Consider the following 22,295-nt stretch of genomic DNA (forward strand, 5'->3'; position numbering starts at 1 on the left):
GCCCCAAATTAGTTATCTGCTGGGAAGAGGCCAAGCAACTCTTCATCATGTTCACCTCCAGCCCCAGGCAGGACACATGGGTTAGCAGACGGGCTATTTCCTGGACTGCCTGAGTCCAAGATGGTGCACAAATCAGCCAATCATCGAGGTAGGACAGGACCTTTACATCCGCCGGCTGCAGAGGTGCCAGAGCCGCTGCCATACACCGGGTAAAAACCCTCAGTGAGAGGGACAGCCCAAAGGGGAGAACCCTGAATTGAAAAAGCTTCCCCTGAAATGCAAACCGCAGGAACTGCCTGTGATGTGACAATCGGAACATGAAAGTATGCATCCTTGAGGTCTACCAGTGTGAACCATTCCTGATGACTTACCACACACAGCACCTCGGCTGTAGTCAGCATATGAAACGGCAGGGCCTTCAGGAACCTGTTGAGTCCCCCTGAGATCCAGGATTGGGCGAATGCCCTCCGTCCTTGTTTGGTATGAGGAAATATGTGGAATAGAACCCTCCAGGCTGAAGGTGAGGGTCTGGCTTAATGGCACCCTTGGCCAGGAGGGTGGATAACTCCTGGCTCAGCACCAGAGCTTTTGCCGGGTCTCTTGTTGTAGTGACCCTGATCCGGCCAGAGGCCAAGGGCCGGCGTCGAAACTGCAGAGTAGGGCTGCAACTATCGAGTATTTTAGTACTCGAGTACTCTACTGAAAATTACATCGAGTACTCGAGTACTCGGATAAAACGCATTTTTGCGTACTTAAACAGCAATTATTTTTCAAATGGAAATTTGTTTCAAGCAAGTGTAAAATCAAGTCACTTTGGGTGATAAATTTTAAATTCTGACTACATATGTGACATTTTAACTAGGAATACAACATTTTTGAAAGATTTTGAGGCTTTGCAGTGTTCAGACTAAAATAATGATCCCTGCTGTGTTGGAGCACATATAGCTCCATTACTACTTGATATTTGTACCCTTCTACCCCTGACACCTGCCCAGTTAGCTCTATTATGTTTTTGTTTTTTAATCTTCTTCACTCTTCAGAGCTGTGTTTTGTAGATTATCTACAACACTTAATCAGTAATCAACTATTTTGCATAACAAGTCATTTGTATGTAACGGTTGTGGACACTGAAGGAGAGAGGAATAACATTGTGTGAGGGACAGAAAGCGTATAATAGCACACCAGTGTTTCCCCTGGGTTAACAGTTTGGGGGGGCGGCCACGTTACGGCAGTGTGGGGGGGGGGGGGGGGGGGGGGGGGGTGCGAGCGCAGGAGAACGAGTGCGGCATTTTCACGGAGAAAGCATTGAAGATGTTTCTTGTGGTGGTGTGGTTTATTTGTCCTTTATAGGGAATGAGCTTGTCTGTGAGTGTAAATGCGCGCATGTGTTCGTGTGTCTGTGAACGCGTTGGAGCAAAACTTCACCGTGCGCTAAAGATCACACGCTCTTTCACGCACTGTGAAGTTCCGCGAGGAGAAATATGAACCCAATGATGTAGAAACGACATCCCGTCATGAAATTAGGTTAGTGACATAAGGTTATTTTATCTGTTAGATTAAAAAAACAAGGTATGGACCTGATTCATGACAGAGGGAACACTAAATCACTTCTGCTGTGATCTGGCGCTGTATGGAAAAAAAAATTGACTCGACATTCAGGGGGCGGTAAGTAGGGGAAACACTGCAACCTGTTAATGTGTTTACAGCTACAAATAAACTTTGTTTGGTTGACTCTTTTTGAGATGTTTAAATATCGATCCTCCTGCACTATTCATTTATACGCAGTCTCCTGCGCAGTCACACTGGCCATCCAAGTCGTGCCATACTCTACTTGCCTGCACAATGAGGCGCAGAGAACACTGCTACAACTTCAGTGACTTTTAGGCTCATATTAAGTCTTTTAGGTGTGACACAGCCCTCTGACACTCCTGCTATTGTTTAAAATGACTGTTGAGAGAAGCGGTCGCAACAATCGTATGTCATTGATCATATGGAGTATCCGCGTTTGTGCGCGTGTATGAAGCTCACCTCTCCTAAGGTGCCAAAGAGAAGTGAGTCACACTGATCAAATGAAATGGACTGTGAAGAGTGTATGAAAACAGTTCAGATAGCCAGTGTGACCGTGATGAGAGACTGCTGCGAGCGCGACGTCCGTCTTTGATGAGTGAGTGATTTTGGGTAGGGGAGGGGCTAAGCACGTGTGGCTCGTTGACAAGCAGCTGATGCAGATCATTAAATGCTTTCATATCAGTCTCCAAACTCCAGAAAAGAAGCTAGATTTGTTGTCAGTCACTATTTTGAAAAAGAGGTAACTTGAGGGTATGAAAACTCTCTAAATATAGCATCAGCTTCATTTGAAATACCACTCTTTAATCTTTTTTAAAAAAAATGAATGATTCTTCGAGGCGGAGAAAATCCCTCAAGCATTTTTTGTACTCGAGTACCTCGAGTTATTCAAGGTATTGTTTAAGCTCTACTGCAGAGCATACCCCTGGGCAGCATTGGAAATTCGCACTCGCCACTCGCCATTGGGGAGCATTTTTTCCGTTTGGCGACAAGAATTTTTAAGCCGACTTGCCACATGACGAGTAGGAGTTTAAACCTCCCAAAAAGTATCACACCTCTGAGGTCGGATCACGCACCCCCGCGTGATTTCTACATAGCGACGTATTTTCATTAATATCTCTGCCAGTAAATATGGTTCAAGCGCTCCAGAGAGCCGAGACTCTGCCGTTTACAGATGTGCCTCTCGCGTGATTGTAGGCCTGGGCGAAATATTGATTATATCGATTAATTCGAATTTTTCTTGTGGAAGATTTAGAAAATGAAAAATTTGAATTTTTTCTCCCCGCTATTGTGCACCTTTTATACCGCAGCATGCTCTGACTCCACGTGTTTGCAGCGTGATTTAACATTTCACTAACAAAACCACAGAAACCTAAATGTCATAAAAATGTTCTTGTGCGCACCTTGATGGACACGTGTTCCTTATAGTCCGTATCAACAGCCCAAAGAGGTTAATATAAACTAGACTTCTCCTCAGTGAACGTTCAATTCCCTTTCCTCCAATCCTCTGTTTTCTATCAGTCACTTTTCAGGAGTTTGTTTAGATCTTTGACTGAAACATTTACAAAGCTGGGACCCTTTCAGATTCACCTGCAGATTATTGATGATGTGATTGACGCGCATAAAAAAACCTGCTGCTCTTCGAAGTTAATACTCTGATCATTTTGAGATTTAGACAGTAAAGAAATATACATTAGTTTATCTCAGAACACCCTCACTGTACCGAAGAAAATCCCTTCTTATGGTGATATGGACGGATCATGATTTGTGAAAGTAGACTGCGGGGAGGGAGACGGGACGACGATGGGCGATCGAACAGAGTGTCCGGACAGACATGACTGAGAAGTTGTTAAACTTTTACCAGGGGGAAAGCTGAGTTTTGTCTTTCCCTGCAACTCCCTCTGTTCCACCAACTCCTCCATTCAGCATAAATCCATCTGCTGACGAGCAGAGCAACATAACGAACCCGCATCAGGTGCGCTCTGTTAAGCAGGGGCGGACCAGACTTTTTAGACTCGGGTGCCCTGACCAAGGCACTGACTTATGCAAGGACACATGAAATTTAGGAGTCCACACTAGAATAAATAGCATTTATTTTTACATATATGTTTGTATTTAAATTAAAGGATAAACAGGCTACAGCCTTAAAAAAAGATCAGACTGAACAGAAACAAAGTGTTTTTTTAAATAAACCATTTAAAAGTAGAATATATCTGAATAGTGCTGTAGTGCAATGAAACAGTACTGTACATGCTTTTCCTAGCAGTATTTTTAAATTCAAAATGTACAAAATGGTGCAGCTTTCACTGTGAATGTAAATAAGTCTGCCTCCTTTAAAATTACAAAGTGAAGTTACTGAAACAGGAAAAGAAAAGCTGAAAAACAAAGTTCCAAGAGTCAAATTGAGGTTACTTTTATTAATTTTTTTTAACAAAATTAAAACAAAAACTGGTTTTGAGTTATCTCTCTCAATTGTACTTATTGTTTTCTTTTAGAGGAAAAAAAAACATCAAAAAATCATAAATCAAATTTTTTGTTAAAAAATCTGAGATTTTATTTTTAGGCCATATCACCCAGCCTCCGTGATTCTACGTGAATACCGCACGGAGACGGAGCGAATCAAAGAGCCGAGTGCTTGTGACGAAGAGAAAGCATAAATTGTCTGACTCTGAGAACTCTGAGGACTCTGATTCTGGCAGAGTAGAACCTTCTGACTCAGAAGCTAACTGAAGAACAGTGCAGAACATTGCAGCATGTCATGCACCCAAGAACAGGCAACCGTTTTGAAAAGATGAATTCAATAAACAGATTAAGTCTACATCATGTGTTTACTACTTATTGCTACATTTCAATTTATACAGTTAATACTTACGGTTTTTATACACTACAATTGACTTAGAACAGAATGACTCATGTTACGATTTACTACGATGCCTGAAATGTGATTAATGATGTCTGAGAACAGTAGTAAAGCAATTTGTTTTGCGTTGAACATTTGGCGAGTTGGTCAAAAATTTAATTTCCAACCCTGCCCCTGGGTGAGGGTGGAAATTGACCAAATTTGGAAATGCAATGAAAATTGCGTGCATGCAGCCCAATAATTGAGCTGCTGCCAGGAAAAACAGCCGACCTCTGGCCCTGGGGAGTCAGTATCTGCGTCCCCGTCCCCCAGAAGTCCTGGGAGGGCGGGGGCAGACGTGATACCCCTAAACTGTCGCGGAGGCAGGCTGCTAGGGGCACAAAAGTCATGTGCTGGCCTTTGAACGGCCTGCTGAGGCTGCTGGAGGCTACCAGACGACGATGGCCGAGCACGGTGCCAAAGAGCCGCCTGGGTAACCCTGGCCCTGCGGGTGGGCGTTGTTCTATGAAGGCTTGCCAGCTGCTGCCTCGTTTGCCCAGCTTGGGCGGTGCGCACCAAGGCCTCCACTGCCGCCGTGCCAAAGAGCTCCCCTGGCTCCACAGGCACCGATCTGAGAACTCTCCGACATGTATATGTTAGGGGAGACTGGGTGAGCCACACCTGGCGCCGAGCCTGAATCAATGTAGACATCAAACGCCCCAGCTCCCTACTCATGAAGGCAAAAGCCTGCAAAGAGGCATCACTGAAGCCCAGTACAGAAGCATCCACCGGTGCCTGCTGTAAAGAGAAGGACAGGGCCAGCATAAGGTGGGAGAGGGAGTTCACGATACGGCCCATGCCGGCCCCCGCATCATACGCCTTCAACAGACGCTCGTCCGTGACCCTACAATGAGGTCTAAGACACCTGGCATCTGACCAAAGAGTCTCATCTGGAAAGACTATCAGAGATGCAATAGCTGGCACCAAAGCAGGCATGCGACCCAAACCATGCCTAGCTGCATCCTGCATAGCCGCTAGAGCCCGGGGTCAGAGGTTGAGTGGGAGAAGGCCTCAGAGTCTCTCCAGCAAGCATGCAACTCTCTGATGTAGTCCTCCAGTGGAGGAACAGCAAAAGTAGTCTGGAGAGGCTGATGCCTGAAAAAAGCGCTGACTGGCGCCTGGCCTGCCTGCGGAACATCTAGCTGCAGGTGAGCCAGAACCCCATGAATGATACTCCCCACTGAAGCATTGGGACCCACGGGAACCCTGAGTCGAGGGGTGAGAAGGGGTGGTGCAGCCTCTCAGGCTGCACCAAAGGAACCAGAAAGCTTGGGCCTCTCAGGCTGCCCCAAAGGAACCAGGAAGGTGTGTCTGCAACACCTGACAACCGCTCGGTGCCCAGACAGCGATCATTACTACATCCTCCAACTCCAGAGGGACCATACCATCCACACATGAATGGGACATGATGAAGTGCAGCCAAGAATAGTTAATGGACTTGAGCTTATATAGCCTTTTTCTAGTCATAGACTACTCAAAGCTGCTTTACACCGCAAGTCACACTTACACATTCACACCCATTCGCTCTCACATTCACTCACTAATAGTCACAGTGTTTTCTATGTTAGATATCCATCAGTATGTCTAACGCATTCACGCCCTTTCATGCCCATTCACACACCACTGACACAGCAGTGGGAGCAACTTGTTTAAGTGTCTTGCCCAAGTGTCTTACCCAGTGCAGGTCAAAGGGGCTGCATCAGTCCACTAACAAAAGAGGGCGTAGGCGTGAACACTGTAGCCTCCCGTCAACAGTTACCAAACTACTAAGGGCAAGTGGGAGCACTGTCCCAATCAAAATAACTAAATAACAAACAGAACCAAGCTAAGGTAATGAGGCGTACCCTATGGCCGTACCCTAGCCGAGCTCGGACGCAAAACTAAACAAAAATAGTGTCCCTATAGTGGACCCTTCAAACAAAAAAAGCACTGGCACTTGGGCTAACGAGGCTTACCTCTAACAAAGTAACCGGGTGTACACTACCACAGAATCAGAAACAGAAAGCAGCCGCTCGGACCTGAGCACTTACTGAACAAAAAACAACAGCCCAGCCGCGGAAAAGAAACTATGAGGGGCGTATATTCATATACGGGGCCCTGGCACCACCGTACAACAGATAGCCACAGAGTCATGACTACTTGAACAAAAGAATCACTGGTGTGAGCGTGAACACTGCAGCCAACAATCCTTAGCTATGACTTACAGAAAGCCGCCTTGAGTGTACGTTTACCTCGCTGATGAAGAAAAGACCTGTATGTCACAGCCCCTCAAAGAACGATCAACAATTGCAGCACCGACCAAATGGTGCATGGCTGCCTGTGACAGACCGGTCCATGTATGTGCAAAGCGAGAAGATGAAAAGGGGATATATCCTCCAATACACTGGAACTTATGGATTCTGGGGGTCATTCGGGGGTCACATGTGACTTTGTTTGTATATGTACTCGACCTGCGCATGTGCAAGACAGTGATATCCAGTGCTTGAAGCACCGCCTCTGGCGGTCAGGAAGGATGAAATAGAACCATCATAAGTGTTTCAGATGCCAACACAAACCTGTATAGGTGAAAGAGCTAAAAAAGTGCATCAGCCCTTAGAGCTACGCCTCACATCAGGAACTCAACATTTTACCTTTATCTACCAAATCTGTGTACCAGTTCAAAAGTGAAGCAAGTCAAGACCAAAACTGGGTACCAGTTTAAGGTGAAACTGGGTAAAACTAAAACTGGGTACCAGATTAAAGGTGAAACCAGGCAAAACCAAAGAGAATGACCACAGTAAGCAAGACCACTGAGAGGGAATAGGGAGACCACATATGCGACCATTTTGGTCACAGTCTCGAGCCCTGCATCTCCTTCCGAACTAACATACTGTAAGCTACAGTTTCATGCACCAAAACACCCGACATTAGTTGCCGATGAAAATCGTTTTAATCGATTAGTTGTTGCAGCCCTAGAGACCACAGAGAGAGAGACCACAGAGAGCACAGAGAGAGCACAGAGGGAGACCACAGAGAGACCACAGAGTGACCACAGAGAGACCACAGAGAGACCACAGAGAGACCACAGAGTGACCACAGAGTGACCACAGAGAGAGCACAGAGGGAGAACACAGAGTGGGACCACAGAGGCCACAGAAAAAGACCACAGAGTGAGACCGCGGAGGCCACAGACGGTGAGCAGAGAGAGAAATTCCAGAGCAAGACCACAGAGAGAGACCACAGAGAGACCACTGTGAGGGAGTTCGACAGTGCAGCGGCTGGGATTTGGCCGACTCTCTCTCTCTGACAGGACAGTTAAACAGCAAGCGCTCCACGCTGCCTTTTAAAGGAGTCCAGGTTGCGCATGTCCCTTTAAGAGCATCAGCTGCGCAGCATGGCTCATTGTTACAGAGTAGAGACGCAGAGAAAAGTTTGCTGCCGTCCTTTTACTATTTGCTGCTTTTTCTTTCAACAACCTGCAAAGATATCTGTGAGTAAAATATGATGTTAACCAAGCAGTTTTTTGGCACTTGTTGTAGTTTATGCCTCATTCAGAGTGGAGATTCGTTTGTTTATTTATCTGTGCGTTCAATCCTCAGTGCTCGCGCAGATATCTGATGTATGTTTACTTACTGCGTGAGGCTATTCTAAACATAGTGTTAATGTATATTGTCAGACAGACATTGATGTATAGAGAAATGTGTATGAATTAAGAATTATGAATTGTGACCACTGTATTTCCTTTTTCTGTTTTACAGTTTCACAAAAAAATGAATTCAAATGGATCCAAATGGACTCAAATGGAAGAAATGAACTGAAATGAAATTGAACAAAAACTCAACATTGATAAATGCTCTAAACCTTACCTCATCTCCTGGATGTTTTTTGAAAGACTTTGATGAACTGTTTAACTATCTGTCAAGCTGGGAAACTGCCTTAATTTTCTAGTGGGGGCAAAAGAACCACAGAGTCATACCACAGAGAGAGACCACGGAGAGACCATGGTGAGAGACTTCAGAGAGACCACAGAAAAAAAGACCACAAAGACACACCACAGAGAGAGACTACAGAGAGACCACAGGGAGACCACAGAGACTACAGAGAGATCACAGGGAGACCACAGAGAGACTACAGAGAGACTACAGAGAGACTACAGAGAGACCACAGGGAGACCACAGAGACTACAGAGAGACCACAGGGAGACCAAAGAGAGACTACAGAGAGACTACAGAGAGACTACAGAGAGACCACAGTGAGACTACATAAGAGACTACAGAGAGACTACAGAGAGACCACAGAGAGACTACAGAGAGACTACAGAGACTACAGAGAGACCACAGAGAGACTACAGAGAGACTACAGAGAGACTACAGAGAGACCACAGAGACTACAGAGAGACCACAGAGAGACTATAGAGAGACCACAGAGAGACCACAGAGAGACTACAGAGACTACAGAGACTACAGAGAGACCACAGAGACTACAGAGAGACTACAGAGAGACCACAGAGAGACTACAGAGACTACAGAGAGACCACAGAGAGACTACAGAGAGACTACAGAGAGACTACAGAGAGACTACAGAGACTACAGAGAGACCACAGAGAGACTACAGAGAGACTACAGAGAGACTACAGAGAGACCACAGAGACTACAGAGAGACTACAGAGAGACCACAGAGAGAATACAGAGACTACAGAGACTACAGAGAGACCACAGAGACTACAGAGAGACTACAGAGAGACTACAGAGAGACCACAGAGAGACTACAGAGAGACCACAGAGAGACTACAGAGAGACCACAGAGAGACTACAGAGACTACAGAGAGACCACAGAGAGACTACAGATGGCCTACAGAGACTACAGAGAGACCACAGACACTACAGAGAGACCACAGAGAGACTACAGAGAGACTACAGAGACTGCAGAGAGACCACAGGGAGACCACAGAGAGACTACAGAGAGACCACAGAGAGACTACAGAGAGACTACAGAGACTACAGAGAGACCACAGAGAGACTACAGATGGCCTACAGAGACTACAGAGAGACCACAGAGACTACAGAGTGACCACAGGAAGACCACAGAGAGACTACAGAGAGACTAGAGAGAGACCACAGGGAGACCACAGAGAGACTACAGAAAGACCACAGGGAGACCACAGAGAGACTACAGAGAGACTACAGAAAGACCACAGGGAGACCACAGAGAGACTACAGAGAGACTGCAGAGAGACCACAGGGAGACCACAGAGACTACAGAGAGACTACAGAGAGACTACAGAGAGACCACAGAGAGACTACAGAGAGACTACAGAGAGACTACAGAGAGACCACAGAGACTACAGAGAGACCACAGGGAGACCAAAGAGAGACTACAGAGAGACCACAGGGAGACCACAGAGAGACTACAGAGAGACTACAGAAAGACCACAGGGAGACCACAGAGAGACTACAGAGAGACCACAGGGAGACCACAGAGAGACTACAGAGATACTACAGAGAGACTACAGAAAGACCACAGGGAGACCACAGAGAGACTACAGAGAGACTACAGAAAGACCACAGGGAGACCACAGAGAGACTACAGAGAGACCACAGGGAGACCACAGGGAGACCACAGAGACTACAGAGAGACTACAGAGAGACTACAGAGAGACTACAGAGAGACCACAGAGACTACAGAGAGACTACAGAAAGACCACAGGGAGACCACAGAGAGACTACAGAGAGACCACAGGGAGACCACAGGGAGACCACAGAGACTACAGAGAGACTACAGAGAGACTACAGAAAGACCACAGGGAGACCACAGGGAGACTACAGAGAGACTACAGAGAGACCACGGAGAGAGACAACAGAGAGAGACAACAGAGAGAGACAACAGAGAGACCTCAGAGAGACCACAGTCAAAGCACAGAGTAAGACCACAGAGACAGCACAAAGAGAGCACAGAGAAAGACTACAGAGTGAGACGACGGAAAGACCAGAGACCCAGAGGAAAATAAAAACTGAAAAGAGAACTTGAAATTGTTTTTTCTTCTCCCAGACAACTATGAGGATTGTTGGACACCAAACTGAGAATAAAGCTTATTGCTCATTTGTTTAGTTTTTTTCCTATGATATAAAATGCAAATAATCTCAATTTAGTCTCCTTTTAAGTTTTGGAAGAGATCACAATGACCTTTAATATATTTCTTTGAGTTTTTCAACCAGTGTGTGTCTTTTTGTCAAAAAAAGTCATTGGACTTTTTGTCAAGGCTTTTTTGAATAAAGAAGTTCAAGATTCAGTTGAATCCAGATTACTTTTTTCATCCCAAAACAATTGAATTTGTCCATTAGCTCATCTGCCATTTGCCGTAGAATTATAAAGACTAATGACTATAGCTGGGCTGTTAATGGCAGTAACGCGCTGTGTTACCGCGAGACTCTTGTGAAAAAACATCTCGCCATTAATCTATGCTTCTCAAAGAGAAGAGTTGGGGGTACACATGCAAGCTATGAAATTCACTTTGACATTTTAGTGTGGATGTATGTCTGGCCCAGCCTGGCTGAATAACTCTGTGGGGGGCATGAATAAGCTGAACCTGGCCTGGCGGGAAGTCACGTGTGAATTAATAACGCCAGATGACATGGATGCTGCTGCTGCTGTGAAACCGGGCCTGCTCCAGGGCAAATTTACTTTCAGAATGCTTCCGAATGGAGACCTCGATAAGACCAAAGTTGTTTGCACCTTGTGCAAAGCGAAGTTAGCTGACTGCAGGATTATCTCCAGTCTCAGGTACCACCTAAATGCTAAACATGCCGGAGCTAACATAGAAGTCGTCCAGACAAGTTTGGCAGAGCCGCTGGGGAGTCGCATTTGTCAGACAAGAATGTTTTGAGTGTGCCAACCGAGGAAAGCCCGTCAGAGAGGCACTATCAGCAAAGCTAACTAACCTCCTAGCTCATTGGATTGCCATCAACTGTCGGCCTGTCAGCGTGGCTGAAGACGGGGCTTCAGCTTCTTCTCCAAGCAGCCACAGGTAACCCATCCTACAAACTGCCTTGCAGGCTAACTATCACAAGGAGAGTCGTGGACTAACACGCCACAGAGAAAGTTGTGAAAGAAAAGAAGTTTACCCAGGCAAGTTATGTAGCGCTAACTGGGGACCATTGGACATCTCTCGCCAATGAAAACTACCTTGGCGTTACTGTACACCTGATTGATGCCAGCTAGGGACTTCACTCATTTGCTTTAGGTAAGTGATATAGGCTAATTACCTCCGCCAAGGAGAGTTTGTTTGTCTTTCCGTCCATCTGTCTGTCCGTCTGTCTGTCTGTCCGTCTGTCTGTCTGTCCGTCTGTCTGTCTGTGACCAAAATAACTCAAAAAGTAATGAAGGGATTTTGATGAAATTTTCAGGAAATGTTCAGCATGGTAAAAGAAAGAACTGATTCGATTTTGGTGTTGATCTGGATCAACGTCTGGGCAAAAAATGTTATATCTGTGAATAACTACTGAACTAAAATAGATATCATTAAGAATCCAGTTGCTAATGGTACGTTTTCATAGTCCAGGAAACTATATATTTCAATGAAATAAAGGTAGGACTAATATTTATGGTCAAAATCACAATAGGGCTAAGGACTGTAGTGCTGGCAGAGGTCTGGGCTCTCGGAGTGCTTCTCTAGTTTAGCAAATGTAGCCTATCACACCCACAGCTTTTAGCTAATGCTATCATTAGGGATTGCATTAGATTACCATAATGATAGCTTACTGATTGATTTCTGTTTGTCGTTGCCTGATAGGTCTAGCGAATTACTAGCGAACTTATTCTGCTCTTTGTCCTATAGGTGTGATCAAAATGAAGGAACCGAACTTTGCAGACGCGTGGGCTAAGCAATTTCCTCTATGTCGCAGGTCAGTGGGATAAAGTAAACAAAATCACAACTATTGGAACAGACAGCACTCCCAATATGATTGCTGCAGGGAGGATTCTTCCATTCAAGCATATGCCCTGTATTGCGCATCTTGTACAGAGAGCCACTGTAATACCACCTCGGGATGGTGGTTTTGATGGTGTCTTGGGGAAGCTCCGCAAATCTGGCTTTCCCAATGATGCCGAGTATGAGTAGTTGGCAAAACTGGAAATCCTGCCACAGCCATGGAAGTATGTAGCCTATGATAGTGTTCATGAATTGCAAAAGTTCTTTTAAAAGTCACTTTGTATTTCAGAAACGCATGCCCTTAAATATAGCTATTCAATAGTTTTTTTGAATAGTGTAATCTGAGTTAAATGAATTGGCCATTTATTTATTAATTTTGTGTGTGTGTGTGTGTGTGTGTGTGTGTGTGTGTGTGTGTGTGTGTGTGTGTGTGTGTGTGTGTGTGTGTGTGTGTGTGAGGGTGTGTAGGTATGCCACTGAGCTCCTTGCTGAGGAGAGGTATGTGTCCAGCTCTGTGGTTCTACCTGCCCTGTTCCACCTCCAGCAAGCTATGAAAATCTCAGGTGATGATCCTGCCTATATTGATTCAAGGCTGCCTTCACCACGGACCTCAATCAGCAGAGGGGGAAGACAAACATAGAATGGCTAAAGGTATGTTATACTGACCTGAAGATAACTGTGGGGTCAATGGACAGATTAAGTCATGAAGAAATTTGGAAAGTAAATCTACATCAATGAAATTATTTTCATTGTTTTCATTATTTATATTTATCAGGTGGCAACTGCTCTGGATCCACGATTTAAGGACCTCAAGTCCCTTCCCAAAGCAGAGAGAGAGCCGGTGTGAACAAAGCTGAGGGAGTTGGTGAAGGGAGAAGAACCTTCTGAGGAAAACCCTGAGCCACCAAAGAAGAAAACAGCCCTGCTACTCATGCCATCAAAATCAGAGTCTGATGAGGAGACACTGGTAGGCAACACTGTGGAGAGGTACAAGGTAGAGCTCAATGATAGTGAGGATCAGTGTCCAGAAGTGATGGTCAGAGCACTCGCTTGCAATGGTAAGATGGCCCACATTACCCTGTATTACCTGGGGACACCTGCCTCAACTGTCCCATGCGAGAGACTGTTCTCTTTGGCAGGCCAAGTTGTCCAGAAGAGGAGCTCTAGCCTGTCCTCGGACAACGTGAACAGGCTGGTCTGTCTGATTGGTGGAAGAAGGAGGGGTAGAGTTTGAACTTATGAAGCCATTTCAAAGCTACTGACTTTAAGCAGTTCTTCATGACATCATGTAGGCCTTCAGGTTAATTATTGTCATTATCCCAGAGATATGGGTTGTTCTTATGCCCTCTGCTGTTCATTCCAGGCATTTCAGGAAATAATTTTGTCCACATGAACACAGACAAACACAGTCAAATTTCCTGCTGGTTACCTGTGGTAAAGTTAAATGCCTGCTGATAATTGATGTCTAATTAAATAACAAAATGAAAAAAAAAAGAATTAAAAAAATTAATCAATGCCCACCTATACTAATGGCATGTGTTCAGAGATCTTATATCTGCTGTGAAGAGAGGAACCCCCTACACCATTTTTTCTGATCAGTGTTAAGAAATCATAAATCTAGTCAGGTGGAAGGACGGGGCCACATGATTGACGTTTTGCATTTTTTAAGTGCCTTTGTATACTAGTAATGATTTAATAGAGATGGATTCCATTTGTTCCGGCATGTGTAATGTGTGTGGGGGAACTATTTGGTTTCACATATTTATCCTAGTGAACTTTAGAAGAAACACATAAGAAAGAGAGTGAGAGACTCACATATTGCTCCGTTGTGGCGCCAATATGTTCTTCTCCAGAGGAGAAATAAAGGAGCTATTAAAAACACTTAATTAAAATTAGCAAGGTATCTCCATAAAGTCTCAGGTATGACTCTGCCCTATTAAAGCTGCAAGCAGCATTGGGCGAGTCCTTGCTTTGTGTGACATCATCCACTGGCTGCAGCAGAGGGAGAGACACTGAGAAAAGTTTTGCAAACAACTCATCATAGATGGCACAATTTGAACCACATGTGTGTAAAGATATGATAATTTTGTAGGAAATTTTGTCTGGAATCCACCCATGTCACTTTTAAAGCTGTACAAGTTTTACTTTTTTGTGTAGAAGCCAAAATAGTGAAGCTTGGTCTTCAGCTCCCATTCATTCGTAATGGGGGAGCTGGGGGGCCTCTTATGAGTTCACTGACTTTGAGGGCTCGCAATTCGAAAACCGATGGAGAAACAATTAAATCACAAAGAGCTTTCTTAAAGCAGGGTCAAGTCTGTTGTGTGAACTTTTTTTGAAGCAGATACCAGCTATGGTTCGGACAGGATCATTTTGGAAGGGTAAAAATGTGGAGAGGCTTTATTGTGAAAGGCAAATAGCTGGCTTCCTGTTGGAGATAGGTCAGGGGTAGAGAGAGCAGAGAGAGAAACCACAGAGCGAGACTAAATAGAGAGACCACAGAGACCACAAAAACAATTACAGAATAACCACAGAGACCACAAAAACAATTACAGAATAACCACAGAGAGAGACCACAGAGAGAGACCACAGAGAGAGACCACAGAGAAAACCACAGACGGAGACCACGGAGGAAGACCACAGAATAACCACGGAGAAAGACCACAGAGAGACCACAGAGTAACCACAGAGAAAGACCATAGAGAGACCACAGAGAGACCACAGAGGGAGACCACAGAATAACCACAGAGAAAGACCACAGAGAGACCACAGAGAGAGACCACAGAGGGAGACCACAGAGGGAGACCACAGAGGGAGACCACAGAGGGAGACCACAGAGGGAGACCACAGAGGGAGACCACAGGGCTGAGACCTACTGCTGAAATACAACAAGTAAATTCACAAGTGTAAACACCACTTATCAGTACCAAACATCTGGTCATTAGAGAGCCTCAGAGCAGCTCCTGGACCAGGCTGAGTAGTGAAGTTTGTGTTTTACCTTCAAACACTTCTGGAGCCATCCATGCAGCGCTGCCTTTGTTATTTGTCATGTAGGTCTGAATGTCACAAGCAGTCCCAAAGTCGCAGATCTTCAGCACGGTCCCACGAGCCACCAGGAGCAGACTGAGACACAGCACACTTTCAACCCCTGAACGGTGTTACCTAGATTTTTTTGGATCATACATGGACTCTTACTTTGGTGGTTTGAGGTCTCGGTGGATCAAGGCCTTTGGCTTCATGGCGTGCAGATATGCAACTCCTTGAGAGCACTGCAGACACCAGCTCATGGCATGGGCCGCCGTGTAGTGAGCCTGTGGGTCTGTGCTGTGCAGGACTGAAAGGTAAAGGATAACAGATACAGTAAGCAAATACAGGAAAGAGCAGACACAGTTTACACCATCACAGAGCCCTGGGTCCATCTTCAAAGGGCCCCAGGTCCATCTTCAAAGAGCCTTAGGGCTATATTTAAGGGCCCCAAGTCTAAGGATGGGTACCTTTCACATTTCAAATGATACTGTACAGATGCCCAGTACCTGGCAATCGGTACTGGTACTCAACAGTAGCAATTTTTGGTTCATTTTTTTGTGTTTATGTGGTAAAAAATACCAATTTGTTTAATAATAAAGTTTTTTTTTTATTTAAAAAATGTTTTCTTGTGTTTGACTTTTCTTCTTGTCTCGACTACATTCTCTCATCTCTTGCTTAGAGTGGTCCTGAGGACTTAGTTCACCTGTCACAATTAAAGCTGAAGAGGTGCGACAGCAACTAAAGTGCCTGAGGTTAATAAAGCTGCAGGTCCTGATGGTGTCCTTCCACCCACACTCAAAGTCTGTGCCGACCAGTTGTACCCAGTCCTGCACTCACTGTTCTCACTTTCCCTGTCTACATCGATAATTCCAGTGTTGTGGAAAACTTTTGGTATTGTGCCTGTTCCCAAGAACAGAAATACACATAATGTGTGTGGCCTTAGTGACCTCAGGCCTGTAGCCCTGACCTCACACATTATGAAATGTTTTGAGAGGATTGTCCTGGGTCACCTGAGCCACCAGGTTTCCACCTTTCAGGATCCCCTTCAATTTGCCTGTAGGAGAGCGGTTAGTGTAAGTTAGCAGTTAGTGAACTACTGACTATGTAATTGTCCTTCATGATCATGTCATTTGGTATTTGTACTTTGTATTTATTTATGTTAAATGTCATGATGTGTATTATGTGCATGAGTGAACTGTGCGAATGGTGGCATACCAGTTTCCCCATCAGGGATTAATAAAGCTATCTTATCTTATCTTACAAAGAGCCCCAGGTCCATCTTCAAAGAGCCCCAGGCCCATCTTCAAAGGGGCCCAGGTCCATCTTCAAAGAGCCCCCGGTCTATCTTCAATTGGCCCCAAGACTAGGGGTAGGTACCTTTCACATTTCAAATGATATGGTACCAATGCCCGGTACCTGGCAATCCGTAATGGTACTCAACGGAAGTGTTGTCACAATACCAAAATTATGATTCTAAAAATCAAAAACAAAACAAAACCTAAAACATCACAAAATAAACATAATAAGCAGCTTGGAGGGAAGGCTGCCTCAAGAGAGTATTTGCTGATTTTTCCAACATCTGATTGTGAATCTGTGGGGCTAAGGAAGATTTGTAAATTGTGCTAATATTTCACATACACACACACACACACAAAGTTTTATAGATTACATGCAGAATCAATTCCTGAAGGAAACCTTTACTCATTTTTAATTCTTAAGTATAACTCAACTAAATAGAAAACCAGAAAATAGTCATTGTTTTACAGTAATGAGCAGGTAAAATAATCCTGTTGAACAGCCATATATTGTTTTCATGCTCAGCACACTGTAGTTAAACTCACACTGCATGTGTTGAGATAATTAAAAGCACACTTTTACCACGAATACTCTAAAAAATTGTACTCTTTTTATTTAAGCTCTTTCACGGATGCAACACTTGAGTGTGCTATAGGTTTCAATCATCGTTAACGTTAAAAAACTACTTGTCACTTATTTAAACTGTGTCATCACCACACAGCTCTGTGACTCAGGGCTGTGTGTGCTCTACACCTCAGGTGTATACGACGCTAATTATTTGTCGTATCAACTACAAGCAGTGGTGAACTAGTTTGCTTGTCACAAAATAGTTGACACTCGTTTGACTTTTGTGAGAGATGAGGATGGTGAACAGTGAGGCTCTTCATCCTGTTTGTAGGGTTTTCCTCCGTGTGTGTCAGTAGTAAGCCTTATGGACGGGCTTTGATCAGTCTTTTAGCTTAAGAAGCCGCCTCAACTATTGGCTTCGTAAGCAGAGTAATGCCAAATTTCGCTCCCTGCACTGGCTTTTTCGACAAGCTGCGGCCGGTTCACAGGAGCCCTAGAAATCAAAGCCATGTATGTAACTCCTTTTGTACTTTTGCATACAGCTTAAGAAATCAAACTGTGAGGGAGTCGGCACAAGATTGAATAATGAAGGTGCACGTTAACAACTTTGTTGAACTGAAAACGGCCAAGCATTGATGCGTGAAACTAAGGACGCAGTCACACTGGCCCTCCAAAACGTGCCGTGCTTAAACACGATTGCCCCCCTGCAGCGCCGATCCCCAGCTGGAGAGTGCGGCCGGCGGTCACACTACCCCAATATGAACCAGACTTTAGCGTGTATCTGAATATAGCGGGTATATGAAGCGCGATCTCATCAGAGTCAGCACAATGAGACACAGAGAGCACTGCTACAACTTTAGAGACTTTTGGACTTTTATTAAGTCGTTTTCACCCGACACAGCCCTCTAACAGCTTTGTTAAAAATGACTGTCGAGAGATGCGCTCACGGTGATTATACGTAATGGATCACACGCGCTGTCCGCGTGCTTGTGCTCGTGCATGAAGTAAACCGTGCCGAAGCCCACCTCTTCGAAGCGTGCCGAAGCACGGAAGGGAATCATGCTTGAGCACGGTACGGTTGCGGTCACACTGGCAATTCCAAACGTGCTTTACGGCTGAAGCGTGCTTAGGCACGGCACGATTGGCCAGTGTGACCCCGTCCTTAAACTGGCTCACTATCTAACTTCACAACAACACACACACACTTGGGGTGGCTGTGGCCCAGTGGTAGAATAGTCACCTCTCAACTGGAATAATCTAATTCACTGTGGGATTGATTTTACAGGAACCACTCAGAAAAAAAGAATTATCAGAGCATTTATTGCTTTCATTGTTAATAAAAGTGTCAGTCAGAGCTGCTGGTTCTGGTTGTTTTCTGAGTTTGGACACTCCTGCTTTTAAGTGGGACTCAGAGCCTCCAAGCTGGACTCATGTTTAAGCTGTGTTCTTACATTGACCCACTGTTCTTCAACATGGTCTGTCTTTATAAATACATGATTTTGGATGTGATAAAAGTTTTCTGCTCTAACAGTAGAGGAGCTTTTCCTGTCAAAGGATGAATGAGCTGGAAGTGAACAACAGGACTTACGGTTGTATAAAGAGCCACATTCTGCATACTCCATGACCAGGCAGACCTAAAAGACACATCAGTTCACTTTCAGGCACAGCTGAAAATGCACACATACACATGCCTAGCAGTAATCAAGCCCTTCTGAACAACAAAGAAATGCTTTCTGGGATTACATGAAATAGAAGAGGCTGTGTTTGTATATTGAACACTTACTGGATTGTCACAGGAGCCATACAGCTTGACAATGTTTGGATGGTTCACTCTGGAGAGCTGCCGCAGCTGTGCACACACCAAACATTCAAATACACCTGAATATCATCATCCACATTATCATCATCCACATTATCATCATCATCACCAGCAGCAGCAGCAGTATCAGTCATATCTCTGGGAACCACCGCACAGACTGTTGTCTGTGCGGAAAGTTTTTGAGTTCACTTCATGAGGTGTTCAGATCAAGCTCATACTGCCAGCACAGCACAGAGGTTCCCTGATTGCACCAGAGTCTGCAGCACAGACAAACGAAAGATTCTGATAAATAGATTAACAGGATAAAAACAAGCTTTGAACGTCTTACTGACCTAAGCCTAGTGTCTCAGCGGCTTACTTTAAGGAACTGTTGCTAGTGTTTTGGGCTTTTTATCACCTTCACTGACGGCTGAAGTGGAAAAAGTGATGCCAGGTAAAGGTGTGTCATAGAGACATGTCATATTATTGAAGACTTTTAAGATTTCTGTCCGACATTAAGACTACATCTCCACCATCCTCAGGAAATGGAGCTTTCAGAAATATGCTGGATCCAAAGACAGCATTTCCAGGTTTTACAGAAAAATAGACTTTTGTTTCAAACATTCACCATATTTCCCAAGAAGCTCAGTCAGCAGGACCTTGTAATGTCACTTTACTTTGTTTTTCTCTGGTTTTTAAATAAAGCAAACTAGACATGCACTGATTGATCATTACCAACCTTAATTTTGGGAGATCAGTGATTGGTGATCAGTGATCAGTGATGGGTGATCGTGATCAGCCCACCCTTACAAATGAAACTGATCTTATATACCTCTGGGAAGGTCTGACAGCCAGCCATTGTTGCTTTTTACTCTCAGACCTAAAACTCAGGGCACTTTATCAGTTGTTAAAGTTGAAACATAAAGATTTTATTGTTTCACAAGTATTGTACAATGATTTTCAATAAAATAAGATTGAAACATTGAAGGTGATGTCAGTTATAAAAAATAAAAAATATAAATTGGTGTCAGCCCAAATTAGTATCCACAGGTCAGGCTTTTTAAAGATCGATGGCCAGTGATCGGCAAGAAAATTGTGATTGGTGCACCCCTAAAGCAAACGCCTGTCTGCCAAGAGAAAAGGTGTTTAACAAACCTCGACAAGGAAAGCGTTTCTTTCATTCTCACTCTCGATGGTCTTGATGGCAACGTCTTTTCCTTTCCAGATAGCTTTAAAGACCACGCCAAATGTCCCTCTGCCGACAGCCTGTGGAAACACCACAGCAAACTTCAACTGTTGGCACTGCAACTTCATCATCATGTTGGAAATGTTCAATGCCTTGACCAGCTATCCTTCACACACACACAAGTGCAAGTCCTCTAAACACAAGTAATAAATGGGGCAAGCCTGCAAACTAGTTTAGGCAGAAAACTCGAGCAGCACTGCTATGCACATATCAAGTCTCACTCCTCATAACCATCTTCCAATCACGTACTCTGCCTCTCAATGTGGTGGCCTATTTAAACTGAAATCTCTCCCATCTCTTCCTCTGCCTGTCAATGCCTCTGATGCTTTGCATTTGTGTTGCTGCATACCCCAGCAGCCACCTGCAAGCTCAGAGGGGATTGTGTCCAGTATTTCTGCTTAACCCTCCTCAATGCTGCTGTGTAAACTTATGTCAGCCTCATCTCAAGGAGTGATGAGGCTGGAGCCTGGACGCCAAACATATAAATATATTTGCTTCTAAATAAACAGTGCCTGTGCTCAGTCCACATCAACAGGCAAATGTAATGTTCTCTCGATGAACAACAGACAGATGGAGGCCGTCTAGTCCAAGTAGTTTGACAGATCATATATTTGATGAATAAATATGCTCAGTGTGGAAATGGTGCCCTGTTTGATGTTGCATGGACACAGTAGTCAAATGCTGTTGATAAGGTTGTTTTTGATCAAATTATTATTTTTTACTTTGCTGTGATGTAACTTTTTATTAACAAGTGTTAGTACCCCTTGCAGTACTCCTAAGTACCCTAAGGTACATGTACCCCAATATGAGCATCACTGATTTAGAATATTAATTGTGAGGGGGTGAATAAAAATGGACCACGGGTCACAATTTGTCCCCAGACTGACTTTTTACATTTATTTTATTTTTCAAGTGGTATTCCTATCTTTCACTTGAGGATAAAGCTCTTTCACTGAAGACAGTGTCTTGAAGTCTTGCAGTGAAGATCAATTGTCCCTGGAAAACAAGACCCAGCCCGAACCCCCAAACATCAGGCTTTGATTTAAGTGATCAAACTTTGGTCCACATACCATGTGTGCGTGTTTGGGAGCTCACCCAGCCTTTCCTAACAGCTGGGGCCTAGCTGTGACTGTGAAAACGGTGAGTTTAGAGTCCCTTAGTGAAGGGTTGGAGCAGACTGTATGAAACTGTTCTCACAGACGGAGAGATCGAGCTGTAACACAAGCAGCCTGTTGTGTTCATGAACAGACAGAATACACAGCTCTGGTCAAACTCCAAGACTTCCCCCATCCTTTCTAGGGAGCATCACATAGTTCTAGCCGTTGCTCAGTGTTGGTGGACAACTTTACCGCTTCTACTTGGATGTCCTCATACTTGATGTCCTCAAAGAGACAGCCGGCCGGAGTCTCCACCATCACGGCGAAAGAGCAGGGGGACACTTCTCAACTCAAGCCGTCGGTGGTGCACTTCAGACCGTGGCCCTTCTTGTTGTTGTCGGGGTCGGTTTGGATGTGTTGTGTTGTGGCTTCAGTCGGTTGATCGTTTTTTTTTATCTGTAGCAGTGAATTCAGGAAGTAGACAACCACCAGCAGCAGCTCATGTCGCGTTAATAAAACACCCGAGTGCTCCTGAACGTCCCACGTGTCATGGAAGAGGAAAGCGGCTCAAACGAGCGTTTTAAACCATCAAGCTGTCGCATGAGGTGTTAAAAACACTGAGCAACACTTCAATCTGGCCTTGAAGACTGGGTTGGGTTTTTAAATCCGGAGCAAGAGGTATAGAACACGAACACTGCAGCTTAGCGCTCTTGAATACAGCTTTGTTTTGTTTCTGCGAGGAGCAAAGTGTCCACAAGGGGGCGACAAACAATATTTCCATCATTAAAACTTTCAGTTAAGCCTGCAGGGCCGTACAGTACTGTCTGCAGCAGCAGGCAGCCCCCTGTCTCTCTCTCACAACACTTACACCGACACACCCATTTTCAAAACTCTTT

At 44.6% G+C, this 22,295-nt stretch overlaps 1 protein-coding gene across 3 annotated transcripts in view; it reads right to left on the reverse strand.

Moving 5' to 3' along the window:
• The window catches only part of LOC141806368 (mitogen-activated protein kinase kinase kinase 7-like), a 29,819-nt gene extending 7,743 nt beyond the window's left edge, over nucleotides 1-22,076 (reverse strand). Inside the window, exons 1-6 of one of the 3 annotated variants that reach the window (XM_074691850.1) lie at nucleotides 21,652-22,076; nucleotides 20,212-20,322; nucleotides 19,042-19,107; nucleotides 18,847-18,892; nucleotides 15,564-15,702; nucleotides 15,367-15,491 (exon numbers count right to left, since the gene is read on the reverse strand). In XM_074691850.1, coding sequence (XP_074547951.1) covers nucleotides 15,367-15,491; nucleotides 15,564-15,702; nucleotides 18,847-18,892; nucleotides 19,042-19,107; nucleotides 20,212-20,322; nucleotides 21,652-21,717 — 553 coding nt within the window. In that variant the 5' untranslated portion in view covers nucleotides 21,718-22,076. The remainder of the gene's footprint in view (nucleotides 1-15,366; nucleotides 15,492-15,563; nucleotides 15,703-18,846; nucleotides 18,893-19,041; nucleotides 19,108-20,211; nucleotides 20,323-21,651) is intronic. The other 2 variants (XM_074691851.1, XM_074691852.1) reach the window with 2 other exon arrangements.
• Between the last annotated feature and the right edge of the window lie 219 nt (nucleotides 22,077-22,295).

This window comes from Halichoeres trimaculatus, unplaced genomic scaffold (genome assembly GCF_033239565.1).
Source record: "Halichoeres trimaculatus isolate MK-OKI-2021-1 unplaced genomic scaffold, fHalTri1.1 fHalTri1_scaffold_17, whole genome shotgun sequence".
Taxonomy (NCBI): domain Eukaryota; kingdom Metazoa; phylum Chordata; class Actinopteri; order Labriformes; family Labridae; genus Halichoeres; species Halichoeres trimaculatus.